This window comes from Drosophila sulfurigaster, chromosome 2R (genome assembly GCF_023558435.1).
Source record: "Drosophila sulfurigaster albostrigata strain 15112-1811.04 chromosome 2R, ASM2355843v2, whole genome shotgun sequence".
NCBI classification, from domain to species: Eukaryota; Metazoa; Arthropoda; class Insecta; order Diptera; family Drosophilidae; genus Drosophila; species Drosophila sulfurigaster.
Window position 1 is genome coordinate 24,163,278 of NC_084882.1, and position 17,246 is coordinate 24,180,523.

General features: G+C 40.6%; 1 protein-coding gene across 1 annotated transcript in view; it reads right to left on the reverse strand.

The window, feature by feature from the left end:
- Positions 1-1,045: 1,045 nt before the first annotated feature.
- LOC133837499 (uncharacterized) overlaps positions 1,046-17,246 on the reverse strand; it is a 32,010-nt gene continuing 15,809 nt past the window's right edge. The window contains 8 exon segments of the mRNA XM_062268282.1: positions 1,046-1,730; positions 1,732-1,797; positions 1,854-2,090; positions 2,092-2,295; positions 3,085-3,219; positions 4,243-4,347; positions 14,191-14,377; positions 15,577-15,784. Coding sequence (XP_062124266.1) covers positions 1,677-1,730; positions 1,732-1,797; positions 1,854-2,090; positions 2,092-2,295; positions 3,085-3,219; positions 4,243-4,347; positions 14,191-14,377; positions 15,577-15,784 — 1,196 coding nt within the window. The 3' untranslated portion in view covers positions 1,046-1,676.

A 17,246-nucleotide genomic window follows, 5' to 3' on the forward strand; every position in this document is an offset into this window, starting at 1 on the left:
AGGCAGTAACGACAGCCAAGAGCCGAGAGCTGTGAGCTGAGAGCTGAAAGCTTAGCTGGAGCATAACAACCACAGGGGCAGCCATAGTTATGCCCTGCAGTCTATTTCCAGCACATGTTAGGAGTACTTACCATAAACCTCACAAGCTCTGCCGCCGCCCCACACGGCAAGGGAGTTCCTCCCTTTTTACATTTGCTAAATGGAAAATGGAGAGAAAAAATAACAAAAAAGAGAAGGGAAAAAAGACAAAGAAAATATGCTGAAATGTGAAAAATAGCAGTTTACAGTTTACACTTGCCACAATGCAGATTCAATGCCACACCTCTTGCCTCCTGCCACATGCCACATGCCACTTGCCACACATATCCGCCTATTGGTCAGTTGCTTTGGATACTTTCTCCAGTTTTGTTAATAAATTTAAAGTTTGTTTTAGTCACTTGCCAAAGGAAAAGCAGCAACAACAGCAACAGAAAATAGCAAAAAAACGAGCTCGGAAAACTCTGACAACAACAACAACAACAGCTCACACTATAACAGTCATCTACACAAACAACTATTGTAGGTACTACTATATACATAAAACAGAAAGTTGAAAGTTTCTTTAAACGTTGCATGGATTGTTTCACTTTGCTCTCGTTCTCGTTCTCGATGTTGTTCTTGACGCTGTGGACCATTCAAGGCGAGTCGGTAAAAAAGCGTTTAACAGTCTCTGCACACTTTGTCCACCAACTAGACACACACACAGAATGAACATGGTGTGTGTGTGTGTGTGTTGGTCGCAGGACATTTATTCGGTTTGTTTTGAAGTTTTTGTTTGCAATTGGCTATATATGAAGAGTCTATTGAGTATAGAGAACGAAAGAATGCAAAATGAATTGAATACAACTGCAAGAGACATTTATCAAAGCAGCTTAGCTATCATAAAGTTATACCTGCTGTGAGCTAAAACAACATCATTTTTTTTATGTTCTTAGTGTTTTAGTGAAACAATACAATTCTAATTCTGAGTAAAACTTTCCCAGCCATGAATGAGCACACTTTAAAGTTGGTAAATTGCGAAATAATCAACTTAATAAGTTGTTTTTATTTATTATGTAATCTATTAGCGTTTTTAAGTACTTGTACATTGAAGCCCATCTTCATTCCATAGTTCTCTACAAATTGTTTATTAACTGTATTTAAAATTGTATTTGTATTTGTATTTGTTTTTGTTGAAACAGGTGCAGTATACAACATTTGCTGATTGCTTGATTGAAACTTGTAATTGTAATACAGGTGCCAAGTAAAGGAATAATTATGTTATGTAATACTTAAGCTCGTTTCATTTGCTTATACCCTGTCAATAGACACACAAAATTCAAGATTAGTTTTGTATTAAGTACGAGTATATAAAAATTGTAATGCTACCAAAATATTTCGCAATTATTTTAGTTATTTTCAAAATTGTTCAATGTCCTTTTTTAGCAAAAGCTAGCTCAACTACATTTTGCGAGGCACTTGATACTTGTGTTTGTTTATTTTTGTTTTTCCATTTTATTGTTTAACTAAAACGCACTAAACGTTAACTACTTTAACTAAATTTGTCATTATTCATTTCCATATTCCTTGTGTGATTTTGCTTAGCTCTGTGATATTTTGTGATGTCTTTAAACCTTAATCAATTGCGCTGCACTTGGTTAAAATGATGGCCTAAATCCGTTGCGTTGCGACAGCACCGAATCGGGACTTTTTTAGCTCCATGGCCAGTTTATAGCCCAACTCCGGGCGACGATCTCGACCCTCGGCCATGGCCTTGACCTAAATATAAATACTAAATACAAAAAAGAGTTCAATTATAAACACTCAACACTCACCTCATTGGTGTGAACTATAACGCCATCGCTGGTCACGACCTTCTCCTTGGTGTGCTCAATATCATGGACATCGGTGCCGCGGCAACAGTCATCTATCAGAATGGTGCGATAGCCAGCTGAAAGTGCATCCACCGCAGTTGCACCCACACACACATCGTAGGCCAATCCACACACATAGATATCTGTGGCGCCTTTCATCTTAAGCTGCGCATTTAGTGTGGTATCCGATAGCTTTTTTGTTGTCCCAGAACACCGAGTACGAATCCACCTCGGGATTGGTGCCCTTGTACACCTTGATGCCATGATCGACCACTTTGAGATCCTTGTGCAGCTCCGCGCCCCACGAGTCCTGCACACAATGACGTGGCCACAGTCGCTGCTTCATTGGCGGCGGCCCAGCAAAGATGACCGTGTCGAAGACCTTTGCCGAATCAGCATCCAGCTGTGAAGTTCATTAAATAAATGCAATATTTTTATTCTAATCTATTCACTTCCTTCCGTATGTCACTTTCTTATAATAGATGAATTTTTAAATTATTAATTATTTTATTTTCGGCATATTTTTGATATAGTAAAAATAGTTCAATGTTTTGCTCTTATTAAAATAGGTAGAGGGTATCTCAAAGTTATGCACAGACTGTATGTTTCTTACTTGTTTTAATTTTATTTGAATTTATTGGCTTTATCTCAATAGAAATTTGCTTTAACACCTTCAATATATGCAACTATGAAGATAATATCTATAGTTTAATTATTTTTATTCCATTTGAATTCATTATAACTTGTTTATATATGTTATTTTCTATGTGTTAGTGAAAAAATTGTTTTGGTGTTGAGGTGATTCGTAACACAATTTGCTTTCGATATGTGAAATGATTATGTATTTGCTGCTACACTTTTAATATTTACAACTATTAAAAAGAATTTCTTATTTCACTCACTTTTAAATTTATTTGTATTTAGGTTTTAGTTTATGTATTGTTATTATTGTTATTCAGTTCTCCTTAAATATAATATTATGTATAACCTCTGACTTCTGAAGTCATTTCTATCTTATCTAAATTAATTTGCTGTAACATTATTATACAGTAAGAAAAGTTTTAAACATTTTCAAAAATTTAATATCTATAACCTCTGACTATTCAATATATTTGCATTTTATTTAAATAAAATGTTGGCATCTCATTTTAAATTTAATTAAATTACATTGTACACAAATTTGTCTACTCACCGATGAGGCCTCGTCCATGGCTCGCATTTTGACATTATCAATAAAGGAAACATGATCGCTAGGATGCCAATCCAGAGAATAGAAGACCGCATCAAAGTCCACGGTGTCGAGTAGCTTGTTAATGGGCTCCAGTATCTATGAATAGCGACGGAAGGTGCGCGGTCATTGGATGAAATTCCCAAAAAGATAGATAACCTTATAGCAGTAGAAAATGGGTCTGGCATTTGGCATTGCGGCATGTGGCATACGAAATGCGGCTAGTGGCATGCGGCATGTGGGGTGTGTCACGTCTGCAAGTTGAGTCCATAAAGCGGCAACCGGAAGTGTGTGTTATTAATTTTGACAAATTTTCATGTTCGAAGTGTAGCAAGTGCCGGCCAACAAGTGCACCACAGAAGACGATGAGGCCGAAGTTGAAGCAGCAGCAACAGCAGCAGCAGCATTGGCATCGGCATCGAGCAGCAGGCTAACAAGGGACAGCGAGGACACACAATTGCCGCAGATGTTAAGCGATGGCGATGGAAATGGCGATGCCAATGCCGATGCTGATGTCGAAGCTCTGATGCCGCTGCCGCTTTTGCTGCTGCTGCTGCTGCTGTCGTTGACGATGACATCCGGCGTGTGTCGCAGCGCGGATGCGACTTAAGTAAAGCATATCCGCTTCCGTCTCTGCACACGCACACTCACACTCTCTCACACACACACAGTTGCAGATACTGTATCTTTCCGAAGGGGAGGAGATGCAGACATGCAGAGCGTGCCCAGCCCAACCTCATCTACTTCGTCGACCTCGTTGTCCTCCTTCGTTCTCATCGTCCTCATCGTCGTCGTAGTTGTCGGCGGCAATGACTTTGGCTCATCCTGCGCTTCGCTTCGCTGCCTCCATTTTCATTTCTTGTTACGTTTTATGTCTTTCCGTCGCCGCATGCCGCATGCCGCATACCTGTCAGTTTGGCCTCCCCACGCTTCTGCTCAACCGACTTCAGCCAGCGCTGAGCTGGAGCTAAGCTTAGCTGCCGCTGCCCCGTCTGTGGCCACAACTCACGACTCGCAGCCACCAGCTGCCAGCTCCACTTTCTTCTTTCTACTTTCTACTTTTTTTTCTTGTGTCAGTCGACTTCGTCCAAACGTCTTGCTTGCGTGTCTGTCCGGACTCACCTCGTGTCCTTGCTGCTGTGCACTGCAATTACTTATATCCAAGGAACCACTTATAAAATCATTTTGTACATCAACAATGAGAAACGCGTTCACCGGTCGCACAATCTGCCAAGAAAGTGAAAGAGAGAGAGAGAGAGAGAGAGAGAGTATGTGTATTAGAATGAGCAATAACTGAAAGAGAGCGAGCATGAGAGAGTGAGATGGTAACATGAGCAGCCCACGAAAATTGTAAGAAAATTGTATGGCCAAAAGTAAGTGAAGCAGACGCCACAAAAGACGTCAGCCCAAAGTACATAAGCACAAACATGAAAAGCTACAAAGAAAATTTGTATACATGTGCATTAGACTCTGCTTCACTGTGTGTGTGTGTGTGTGTATGTGTGTGTATAAGACTCTTTATGTGAGTGTTGGTGTGTGTGTGTGCGCTGATGAGTTTTCTTCTTCATTTTTACTTTTTTTTTTTTGCCGCCCATTATAAATGCGTTTTAAATGAAGTAAAAGCCAGTCAAAAAAAATAAAAACCTCTCGAAAAAAAACCCCTCCGCAGCACACATGAGAGCAAAGAGCTCGTTAGGATGCCATTGCTATCTTGACTGGCAGCCCTGAGTAGCGAGTACCTAGTATACGTCATCATTAAACCTCATCATCAACAGCAGCAGCAATAGCAGCAGCAACGAGAGCGAAGACGAGCATCATCATCAACAACAAAACAGAGTCGACGTCGCCGTCGACGTCGTCGTCGTCGTCTAAGCTGATTATGTTCGAGCATATTTAAAATTAGTGAAGCGCTTTTAATTTGTTATTTATGTGCACGCTGATTATGAATGATTATGATCTATGCGCAAACATAGACGGAGACGAACAGACGGAGACAGGAGCACAGACACTGGCAGTGGCAGTGGCAACAGCAGTTGAACTAGATGTAAGTATGTATGTATGTAGCTGTAGCACATTAGCATCGGCACGTTGCATGCAACTCACTTGGAGCTGAGTGCGTGACACACGTCGCAATAATCGACAGAAATTCACAAACGATGTATAATATCAACACGAAATTTTATTAGAGTAAATATTAGGTTTTGCATACGAATAAACTTACAATATAATACAATTAACTTCCAAGGATTAATTTCATATTTTTGGACATTTTTCAAGAAATCAGAATTAATAGGCTAATTTTTAAAGAAATACAATGGAAATTTTAATTAAAATTTAAAGAAAGAAAGCTACCCATTTTTAATAAAAGCAAACCTGTTGTGGTATTATTCCTAAAATATGCTGAATTAATATACTACAACAATACTAAAATATACCTATTGCTACATTTGGTATATCGTTATACTATTATTTATTTAATAATATTTAAAAATAATAGTGATTGTCTTACAATATTTTCCCCAATTTGTTTTAGAGCATTTTAGAAAACGCCAAGACTATCAAATAACCAGGAAAAATTACAGTCGAGTGGGCTCAGCATCTGCTACCCATTTCTAATAAAACCCGAACAGTGTGGTTTTATTCTTAAAATTTAATATACCAAATCAACATACTGAAATAATAGTGAAATATACCGAAAATTGCATTTGGTATGTCGACATACTATTATTTATTTCTTAATATTATTGATTGTCCCACAATGTTTCCCAAATAATGTTTATTTCATCTAGATAATTTGCCAGCTTAATGATCATAATGAAGTGTCATCTCTAGCAACTGATTAAGTGTGTTGTTGTTGTCAGTAGCTTTGATTTGTGTGGCTGTTGCTGTTGGTGTTGCAACTGTTGGCAGAGCGTTTAAAATATGTCATCCCAGCTAAATGCTTTAAAGCGACCAACGTGAGTTGCACCAGTACCAGTGGCAGTGGCAATGGCAGTCGCATGAGCAGCAGCAGGTGGCACGCAAATGAAGTTGCGGGCTCGGAGAGTGGCGGAAAGGTTAGTTGTTCTTGTTGATGCTGTTGTTCTTGTTGTTGTCGTCGTGGGGCAGACAACGCTTAAGCAGTTGATGATTTATCGCCCGTTGGCAGTGGCTGTGGCAGTGGTTATAGCATTAGTGCTGCTGCCTCTGCTTCAGCTGCCTCTGCCTCTGCTGCCTCGGATGCTACTGTGGTGATGGTGCAGTGGAGCCGCATAGTTGCGGAAGTGATTTACATTTGCATGTCGAGCATGGGGACGACGCATTTTGAGCATAGTTTTCGGTTAGAGAGCATACTTAGAGATAATGGCCGGATAAAGGTAGTTAATGTATCAATTTGTGCGGTGAGTTGTCTTGGCCCATAAAACATATATCACACGTGGATTATGCTAGAGCTTAGCATGGCCATTAGACGACCAAAGACAAGGCTTTCACTGAATTTAATTTCCCCATGCCCAATTGCCAAATAGCAAATATTGTTTTAGTTTCTTTAATCAAATTTTACCCAAAGTTCGCACACACATTTCGGCAATTAATTTTACAATGTTTAGTTTGTAAACTTTAAAAAACTTTAAATTCGATTCGACTCTTTCCTCACATTTCACACACACACACACACACACATTCTCATTTTGCTCCGCAATTTTACCTCAGAGTTTCACCGCAAGAAATCACAGCACCATCCAATTATGAAGCATTTGACGCAGCTGCTGCTGCCGTTCCTCTTTCTCAATCTGCTGTCGCACAGTTTACTAAAGTTGGCAAATTAACACGCACCTCATCCACTGGGCTCCATTGGCGTTGGCGTCGGCGTTGGCTAATGCAAACAACTGACCCTTGGCCCAAGCACTTATTGTTTTAGCCACCCACATCCTGGCCTCAAACAAGAGTGCGTCCCGCACCCACAGCCGAGCAGAGTTTGCCAGCAGAGTTTGAGCCGTTTAATTTAAAGTTGCAACTATGAATGTTTGATTAAAGTGCTGTGGCAATAGCCAAGAAATGCTTTCAAACTTAAAGTGAAACTCTTGGTTAAGCGACAACCAACTGGCAACTAGCAACAAATTGGAGTGTGCAGAGGAGAGAGAGAGTAAAAATCCTGGTTCATTCATTTGGCTGGCAAATATGTTACGGCTAAATTAATTATTGAGCGTTGCGAGAACGAGTCCCACAGACACGTTGTGGATTTGGATTTGGATGTGGATGTGGCAGACATGGCGACACCCGAAATGCCTTTGGCTCCACGGGAACGAAGAGACAGTCAGACAGACAGACAGAGAGACAGCAAAGAGGTGCGGCAAGACAAGGCACCTTGTGGTTACCACAGCAAATCTTAAATTCAAATTACACTTCAACCCGATTCTGTCAGGGGCCAAACAAAAGGAACAAGTTATAGAAATAACTTTGCTCTCGCTTGCACACATTCGCTCTCTCTCTCTCTCTCTCTTTCTATCTGCTGAATTCTATCTCTATACTCTCACACACAAGTAAATGGAAGAGAAACTTTCGTTGTGTCGAGCACGGCATACAACATTTCGAGTCAATTTCAGTGCAGAATAAATTTCAAAATCCGAAAACCCAAAGCGCCGACGTTTTTGGGTTGCCTTTTAGTTGGATACCGGAGCTACTTCATCCCGAGCCGGGTTTTTTTTTGGGGAGAGCCGCAGACAAACTGTCAAAGTGTGCGCCGTGTGTGCCAAAAAAGTTGCCAAGCTAAACGAATGAGGACGGCAAATGGTGACGTCGACAAGGACCACGAACCGAAGGATCCAAAAGCAGGCAGAAAGGCGCACGAATCGAATGAAATTCAACGTGATATTGAAGTATGTGCCAAAAGGGAAACGTGCCCAGCCACACCCACACACATCGATGTTGGGGAGGCCTATGTGTGTGTGTGAGTGTGTGGGTGTGGGTGTGTATTGGCTGTATGGGTATGTGGGGCAGGTGCTAAAGCAATTTCCGTTTTGAAATTGTTGCATAAGTTGGCGGTTCTGGCAGTTCTGGGCCCGATTCTGAGCCTGTCTGCCTCCCTCTCCACTTCACCTCCAACTCCTCTGCTCACTTGTATACATTTATTTTTTTGGCATACTCCTCACATAGGCAGACAACTCCAACACACATTGCCGTTGACAGTTGTGGGTTTTACGGATGCGACGGACCCACCAGGAGTGATGATGAGGTGGAGGCATAGGAAGAGGCAGAGACAGAGACAGACAGAGAGTTAGTGGAGGCATGCCAGTTGCTGGAAAATTACATTATACAATTTATGCGGCTGACTGGGACCAGAAATTGTTGGGCAACCCAACATGCCTAGCGAGCACAGAGGCAGAGAGAACGAGCGAGAGTTATGCACAACTAACCATAAATAAGTTTTCGAACTCCCCACGATTTCACACCAATATATTGCCAACACCAATAATACACACTTATCGGCAGACAGAACTTCAAGCTCATGTGGCAATAAGCTGCTTACGACAAATTTATGCAGATGATATGCTGATAATTCGCCAGCAACTTCTTGATGTCTGTTGATAATCTGAGAGATCTATTCATGATTTTGCATGATTTTAGTTGAGCATGAAAGTCATATTGAAGTGGTGTCTGGAGTCTGTGGATATGTTTATTGGATGCTCAACTCTCAAAATAATTTGAAGAGATGAGTATTCAAGGTATTATTGATATAATCTGAGAGATCTGATACATGATTTGACAAAGCTTGAATGTTATATTGAGTCTGTGAATATATTTCCTGGATGCTTATCTCATAAAATAATTTGCAGAGACGAGTATTAAAGATATTAATAAGAGATCTGATACATAATTTGATAAAGCTTGAATGTTATATTGAAGTCGAATAAGTCAAGCAGATGATTATCAGAAATATTGATGATAGCTATTGTTAGAACATTAGGAGTTCACTTTTAGCAAAGAAGCATAAATCATATTTCCAATTAATGCTCTCTTTTAAAAACTCTCTGTAAAAGCAAACTTTATCTTCACTTCAGTGCTGTCTGCCATTAAGCCATAAAGTTGTTTATCTAGTTTCATCTGGCATTTTAGTTTGCATCGGAATGTTGCATCCATTGCTATTTCATTTCGTTTCTTACCCATACCTGTTTTCTCCCTCTCTTTCTATTGCTCTATTCTGCTCTCTGTTTCCTGGGGTGCTATCGTTTTGTTTGATTTAATGAAGCCTAATGCAGGAAAGCTTTTTCTATTGGAAAAACATTTTTCATGTCTGACAACTGCCCAATCCAATTAAACAAAAACTGCCAACAGTTTTCCAACGTTATATCAACTGTTATGCCCCGCTCTATCTCTGTCACTCTTAATACTCAACTCCACACGCTCTGTCCCTTTCTGTGCGACACCGTCGCGGCGTCTCGCTCGCACTTGCGCTTGTGTGTTATAAGTCATTAACTTTCTAAATAATCGCCGCAGCGTGTCAACTTTGGTCGTTAAACTTTCATCAGTCGAGGACGACGCGACGGTGAGTGGTGGCATTGAGGATTGGGAATCCCGTAAACCAAGTAAGAAGCAGAAGATGTAGAAGCTAAAGCAGAAGCAAAAGAAGAAGAAGAAGACGACGAAGAAGAGCACACGAAAAAGGACGAGAAAAAATTAAGCGCCCTGGACACGCGACAGCGTTAGAAAAACGGAGCCCAAATTTATAGCAAGATATTATTTTCCGCTCGATGAGCAGACAAGTCGTAGGGCGACTTTTGGCACTCACTGTGCGGCTGTGTTTCCAAGTCCATCCCCCTCCCCCCGACCATGGCCACCAAACGAAGTCTCTTTCCACGGATTGCTGGCCGTGTTTTTCGGTGTCGGTGCGTAACTGAGCACGAAAAAAAAAAACTGTGGCACATTGTGCCATAAATGAAGACATTATAAACGATGCTGCACCACGGAACCACCTCAGTCACCCCCTCTTCTACCCAGCTGTGTGTGTGTGGGTGTGTGTATTTGTATGGGTATAAGTAAGTGCACCCAAGATTAACGGTAGACATTGTAAGACACTTAAAGCTTTTTGGGCGGAAGATTTTTGAGTCACTTTGTGGTCGGGGGTTCAATGAACTATATGATGACGCGCCTTATATGATATATTACGGCTCTCTAAATGTGCCAGCAGCACGCTGCTTGCCCTCATACACGTACATACTACATATATTTATAACCTAGTCTCTGAATCCCAGCCAAACGCTGGCAATTTACGACTGTCAGATGGCTAAGAGCCGAGCCGAGCAGGTGGCAACAGCAATAAATGTATTATATGAAGATAAAACTGTTTAAGGAAATGGTAATGGCGGCCCTCAAATATAAAATGAAACTGCCAGCTGCTGCTGCTGCTTTCCTAGGCGCTTTCGCAATGTTAACAGCCATTGTCGAGTTCACGGAAAACAGTTCATCTCGTTTGATGAGAAAACAAAGACATAAATGCAACAGGTTGTCGCTGAGCAAAATTCATCCCTCGAAAAAGGAAAAATCCCATTGTCAGCTTCTCGTTTTCAATTATAATAATATTTTGCAAAGTGCTTGGATACTTTTTATATAAACTTTGCGCTGTCAATTAATGTATGTGTGTGTGTGTGTGTGTGAGCTTAAAGTAAAATCATCCCCGTGGAATTGAAACCGCCGTCACTCACGACTTTACCTTCAATTCCAGCACTTAAACTTTAGGTAAAAAGGTCATTTTGCCCTGCACTTGGTTTGGTCCCTCATCAAAAACTGTTCGTTGTTCGGTTTCGCTTGTGTTGCGGCTGCTTGTCAAAACCGCAGCATTTTACGCTTGAGGAAACAACAGAACTCCTTTTCTACTACTCCCCCCCGTCGCACCTCAACGTCCTCAACGCTTGCCTTTACTCTAGGTATACCTTTTGTGCAGTTGGTTAAAAAGCATTTTCTGCACATTTAAGCACATAAATTACGCATTTTCGAAATGGCACAAAAATGCAAACACAACACAATAAAAGCATCAAAATTGTAAACGCGTCACATTGAATTATGCCCACAAAATTAGGTAGCCTCCATGGTCGATCCCCCTTTTTCAAATCCGTTTTTCGCATGCACCTTTCTATTGATTGTTTTACACAAATGCGGCCAGTCACATTATTTCCATAAATTTGCGTTCATTTCCGTTTCCTGCCACTTCAATCGGTTTCAGTTTTATGCAGCCCCACCCCACAAAAAAAAATACTTTACAGCCAGATGGACTCAAACTCACAAACACACACACACAGAGGGAAAACAAATATATACTCATTGTTACATAAACACACGCACACCACAAAACCGCAAAAATATTTAGCGAGCAATGCAAATGATTTACGGCGCTAAATGTTCTATTTATGTGTTTATTTAATTCCAAACGCGGGACACAAGTTTCATTCGTCTAAGTTTCGTTCCCAGCCCGTCCATCATTTGATTTGTTTATTATGCAAATTTCGTTTGTTGTTGCCGCTTCGTTTCGTTTGTTGTTGTTTTCCTTCGTTTTTTTTTTTGTATTTTTGTATTTTATTTTGTCCGTGCGCGCTTCACGCAAACATTAAACTGCAAAATTACCATTTATGCAATTCATGCGGAAATACAAACAAAAGTCAATTTTATGGGGCGCAATTTTTTCTTCTGTTGCTTTTTTATTTTTGGCAAACCGAAAAAAAACTGTATGTAGCTGGAAGGGATGTGGCAGCGAAAGGAAGTGTGGGGTGTCACCGAGGTCTGCCATTTTTTAAGTGTTCCCTTTATTATGATATCAGCTGCCGGAAGATTTTTTTATATGTTAATAAATTTTTATGCAATATTACACAATTTGGCAACGCTCACCATTCCATTCGATGGGTAAGGGGCGAGTAGCGAGGTGGCGGGAGAATCATCATCGTTTAAATGGCATATCAAAAATGAAATTATTTTTGTGAAATAATTTGTCGCGTGACAAACGAGGGATTGTTCAACAGGCAGACCAAGCCAGCCAGCCAGCCAGCCAGCCAGACAATGCGAACGACCTACCATGCGTATACGTAATTTATTTGGGGTTCACATTACAGGACACACACATACATATGTTCATACATTCCATGCCAGAAGAAAGTTCAACAAAAGCATTCACTTCAGGAATTTATAGAAATCTCGGTGCACAAATTAAAGCCCATTTCGTAAGGTTTTCTAAAGAAACTTTAACATCATATTGAAGCAGTTGAAGACAAAATACGGATGAAAAAAAAACTTTTGCAACATTTGGGAATTTTGGTAATTTTTCGCAATTGTTCATTATTAAATAAATATGTAGAGTTCTCGTTAATTCAGAGAAAAGAAAAGTTTTATTCAAAAATTTCCAGCATAAAAAGTGGACATTGCGAAAAAAAAAGAAAAAAGTTTTATAAAGTTGCTGTTAATCTATGCTACAATTCAGTTTAAATTCAAATTATGTTGAAATTTATATTAAAAATACATTAACCCACAAAATTACCGCAAAACGAAAAAGTTTTCGTTGTTATTTTTCCAAACTCTCTTTAAATTGTACACTGAATTAGAATTGTATTGTGAATTGTGTGCGAGTGGATTTCTTATTAAATTTTCTGTTATTGTGATTTTCGTAATATTTTATTTTTTGCTTTCTTTGATTTACTTGAGAGTTATGTTAATTGTGAAGCAGTCAAAAACTTTCAAGTAGCTTTAAAACATGCGAAACGCAACATCTTTCACATCACGTACGCAATTTTATGGCAGCGACTGTGGCAACAATGTTGCTCAGCTCATTCCGATGTGAAAAATGTGGAAAGCGAAGGAAGCAAAGAAAAGGCAGCGAGCAGCAGTAGATGAAGTCAGCTATGGCCTGGCTTCGTTGACTATTCGCACAATAAAATTATTCGAAAAATTCTTTATTTTAATATGCTGGCAATGCGATGAGGGCGAAGGCAATGCGAGCACGAGAGGAAAGAGTGGAAGTGGTACCGAGAGGGGGGAAATGGAGCAACGAGCTTACCAAATGAATGCAGCTCCGTTCGCTTTCTGTGGCATTTTATTTGTCACGCGTTTTTATCACTTTACGTGCGGAGAGGCTCTGAGTATTGTGTTTGTATGTGTCACTCTGTTGTCTGTGTGTGTGTGTCTGTTTTTGTGTTTGTGTGTGACATTCACAGAATCAGATTATCACATTTGCATACGCTACCACTGCCGCCGTCGCTTCGTGACAGGGCAGTGGCGATGATGACGATGACGATAGCTGGGCGAAGGAATGAGTTTTTGGTTGTGGGCAAAAACAGGAGCAGCAGTAACTGTGTGTGTGTGTGTGTGTGTGTGTGTGTGTGTGTGTGTGTGTGTGTGTGTGTGTGTGTGTGTGTGTGTGTGTGTGTGTGTGTGTCTGTGCAGGGAAAATGGCTTGGGTTTTGGGGGAGTGGGGGATGGGAGATGATGAAAGCAATCCCCATATGCAGACTGGCAAACTCGGCAGACCTCGCAATGTGTGACGTGTGACATTTGCTGTAAGCGACATTTTACCGTCCAACAAGGACTGATCAGGATTGAATTACACACACAATCCGGGACTCGGCCACTTTGATTGCAAACGCTGCGAATGACTGCGAATTTGTGTGCGGTGGGACACCGCTTTATCTTGCTCTCTCTTTCGCTCGCTCTCGCTCTCTGGCTCTCTGGCTCTCTATGCGTGTGTTTTGGGTTTATGACGCAGCTTCCGCGTTGGCAAAACGTTGACAAATATTTTATTATCACATTTTATGATTTTATGAGTCCCCGGATATGAATCACTGAGTGACGAGAACCTTACCAGACACACACACACACATTCGCATGTACACACGCACATGCACAGCAAATACACCGCTTCATAATAGTGGATGATGGTAAAAGCTTAACCCAGACAAGGCCCGGGAGATATAGACACACACGTCACACACACACACACATACACAGACACGTACGCACACATTGTATAGTATATAATAAGTACAGACACTGAGATTGAAACGTGTATATGTGTGTGTGTGAAGTAGTAGTAGATGAAGATGAAACGCTGCTTACCGTTTTTATCCATTGATTCCAGCAAAATTTAAACTCCTCCCTATCGATGAACCCATCGCCGTTTGTATCAAAGACGGCGAATATTTGCTCGAGGCGTTCGTGTGGTACGTCGTAGATGTGGCCCTTGTCGTTGCGGAACAGAGCACGGCAGATTAGCGTAAACTCATCCAGATTCAGGCGGTCATCGCTACAGGAGACAGGTGGCAGCGACGTCGGAGGAGGAGGAGACGCGGCGGCGGCGGCAAAGGTGAATCAGGCATGAAAATAAACGGCAGGCAGAGCAAGCAAATAAAGTTAGTTTTTCGGGAAGCAGGAAGAGACTCAGCTAAACACAGAGAACGAGAGAGCGAGTCTTAGGGCGCAAGGGTAGAGGATTAGAAAGAGGGCGGGAGCGGGGAAGGTGAATTGCAAAAGTTGGGGCCAGTTGCCTAGGGGTTGTTTGTCATTGTAGCTGTTGCTGTCGTTCTTGTCGTTGTTGTTGTTGTCGTTGCCATTTGGAGAGCAGAGCTTTAACTTGCCGTTTGCCAAATGAATGAAAATTTATTTATTTATAGCATACTTTTTGGGGCCTACCATCATCATCCCAGCAGCTGCTTTCAATTCGTTTAATTAAGGTAAAATTAATGCGATTACGTTTATTGATTTGCGTTTTAAATGGATGGCCCTATAAAACTGTTGAAAATGTCAATTAGAATTAATTTATGCAACGTTTTGTCCTCGTTGTGCTTTTATTTCAATTCGTTTTCTCTCTTTTTTTGTTTGCTGCTTCTGCTGCTGCTGTACTCCAACTTTGCATTAATAAATTAACTTAGATTTCGTTCTCTTTCTGTATGCAGCTTTTTATGTCACGTTTCATTAATAATTTATGCAAGTGTTTACTGTAAATTTGCAAATTTGTTGGTCCAACCATTGATGCTGTTAATTCAGTTAATTTTTGTTTATTTATGTTTGCAATTTATTTATTTGTTGTTGCAACTTTTACACTTTTGCCAATTTGCATAAATATGCATTATTTTTTATAGTAATTGATTTACTTTGCGGTCGCCGTGTAGCAAATTAAAAGTTGACAAAAACCGCCTTAAATCTAATGTGCCACAATGTTATGTAATAAAAAATGTTTTATAGTTTTTTCGTTTTGTTAGAAATAGTTTTAGTAATTTTACGCGGCATTTATTAATTAATAAATTAATAGAATGTTAACTTTTGGTCATTTTATGAATCGTAAATTGAAATTGTCTTTTTTATATTGTTAATTTATGCACTAAACAGACCGTTAATTAATTTTGGTTGGTTGCCTTTGTTTGCATATTATTATTATTCAAATAATTATTATTATTTATTTAGCCGTTTTCTGTTTGTCGTTCGTCACAACATTTAAATACGCACCCATCCTTGTCGAATGCCGTGAAACAGGCGTCCATTGCTGAACCGTTCGAATCGTCGATGACAATTGGCGGTGTTGGTGAATCCATAACTGCGACAACGTTGCCAACGTCCAAAACAAAACAACCTGGCTGTCTGCTCTTCGAGTCGTCGTCGTCGTCGTCGTAGTCTCTGAGTTTGCCACTTAATGAAGCCCGCAGCAAGCCACCAACTGCAAGTTAAAGTGAAGCCATCAATAATAACTGTTGTTTTGCGCGCGCACACACGTGAACCTGAACCTAAATGTGAAATGTGAACGTGAATCTGAATGTGAATGTGAATGTAACTGTGAATATGGCAACAACACCCACAGTGCACCCCACGATCCTTAGAATTAACTCTGAGACTGAGACAAGTTTTTTGGGGCGTCTTCCACAGCTTACCCGCTCAGCTTGAACGACCGCCAGTTACTGAACCACATTCATTCGCCCGTTTCGATGGTCGTCGCCTTGCAATAGATTTATCGAATAAACAAAACGCCGCCCGCACCTCTTGTCACCCCTCTGTCATCGAGCTATTGTCATGGCGACGACGTCATCTTGTGGTTTATTTTATTTATTTCATTTCACGCCCAACCCACAAACCAAAACCCAGCTCCCCTCCAAGCCCCGCTCTCAACCAACCAAATAGTCAGCGAGCTCAGCGAAGCGAGCGGCTTTTGTGGCTGCGCCCGTAGCGATTACCTGGCGGCATTTTTCCTAATCAAAAGTGCGCATTGTGTAAGTCTATTGTTGTTGTTGTTGCTGCTGTTGTTGTTGTTTTGTGGAAATGCCTTTGCTAAAAGCTGCAGCAAAGTTTCAACTTCAGTGTAAGCTGTGAACCACCCAAAAAAAAAAAATGCGGGCTAAAATCCTCCATTGCAATTTTGATGGAGCTGATTGTCGGTTATTGTGAGCGCAATCGCGATGTGTGAGTGAAGGCGGTTTTAAATGCGTCAAAAGTACAGTTGTGCACGTGCTCACACACACACACACACACACACTGGCACACACACACACACATGGTTGGCCTGGTTTCTGCTATTGGCATAGGTTTGCTCTTATTTGACTTGATTTTTTGGAGTGAGTCCCACTGAGTTAACTTCCCCTTCCGTCACTCCATTGCCGAGGTGAAATCAAGTTCTTCAGCTCACGCTGACTAACAAGGCCAATTGTTGGCATGTTGACGGGCTTTCAACTACCATTTCTTCATGCTATCCACAATTTCGACTTGGTCTCCATTAGACGCTGGAGTGACAATGCGAAATTAAACAGTTGCTGCACTATAGCTTGACATTTAATTGATGGACTTTTCTAGTCACACAATTTCTGCTTATTTTGTGAGAGAAACGAAGCAACTTTGTTGCGATTTTTATATTGCCTGCCCATAGAGTAGAAAGGTATTATAACTTTATGCCTATAGCCGTCTTTTTGGTATATTTTAAATATGAAAATATATCAAAGTACCAAATAAAGTCTTCGGTATATTTTAGGTTTTCTTAGTATAATAAGTTGGTATATTTTAGGAATAATACTGCATTTGCTTCTATTGAAAATGAATAGCGTATCCCACAGTCGAGTTCACTCGACTGTAGCTTTGTTTCTTGTTTGTGTTAAACCAGGACATAAAACTGTCTCTCCATAAATAGCATTTAG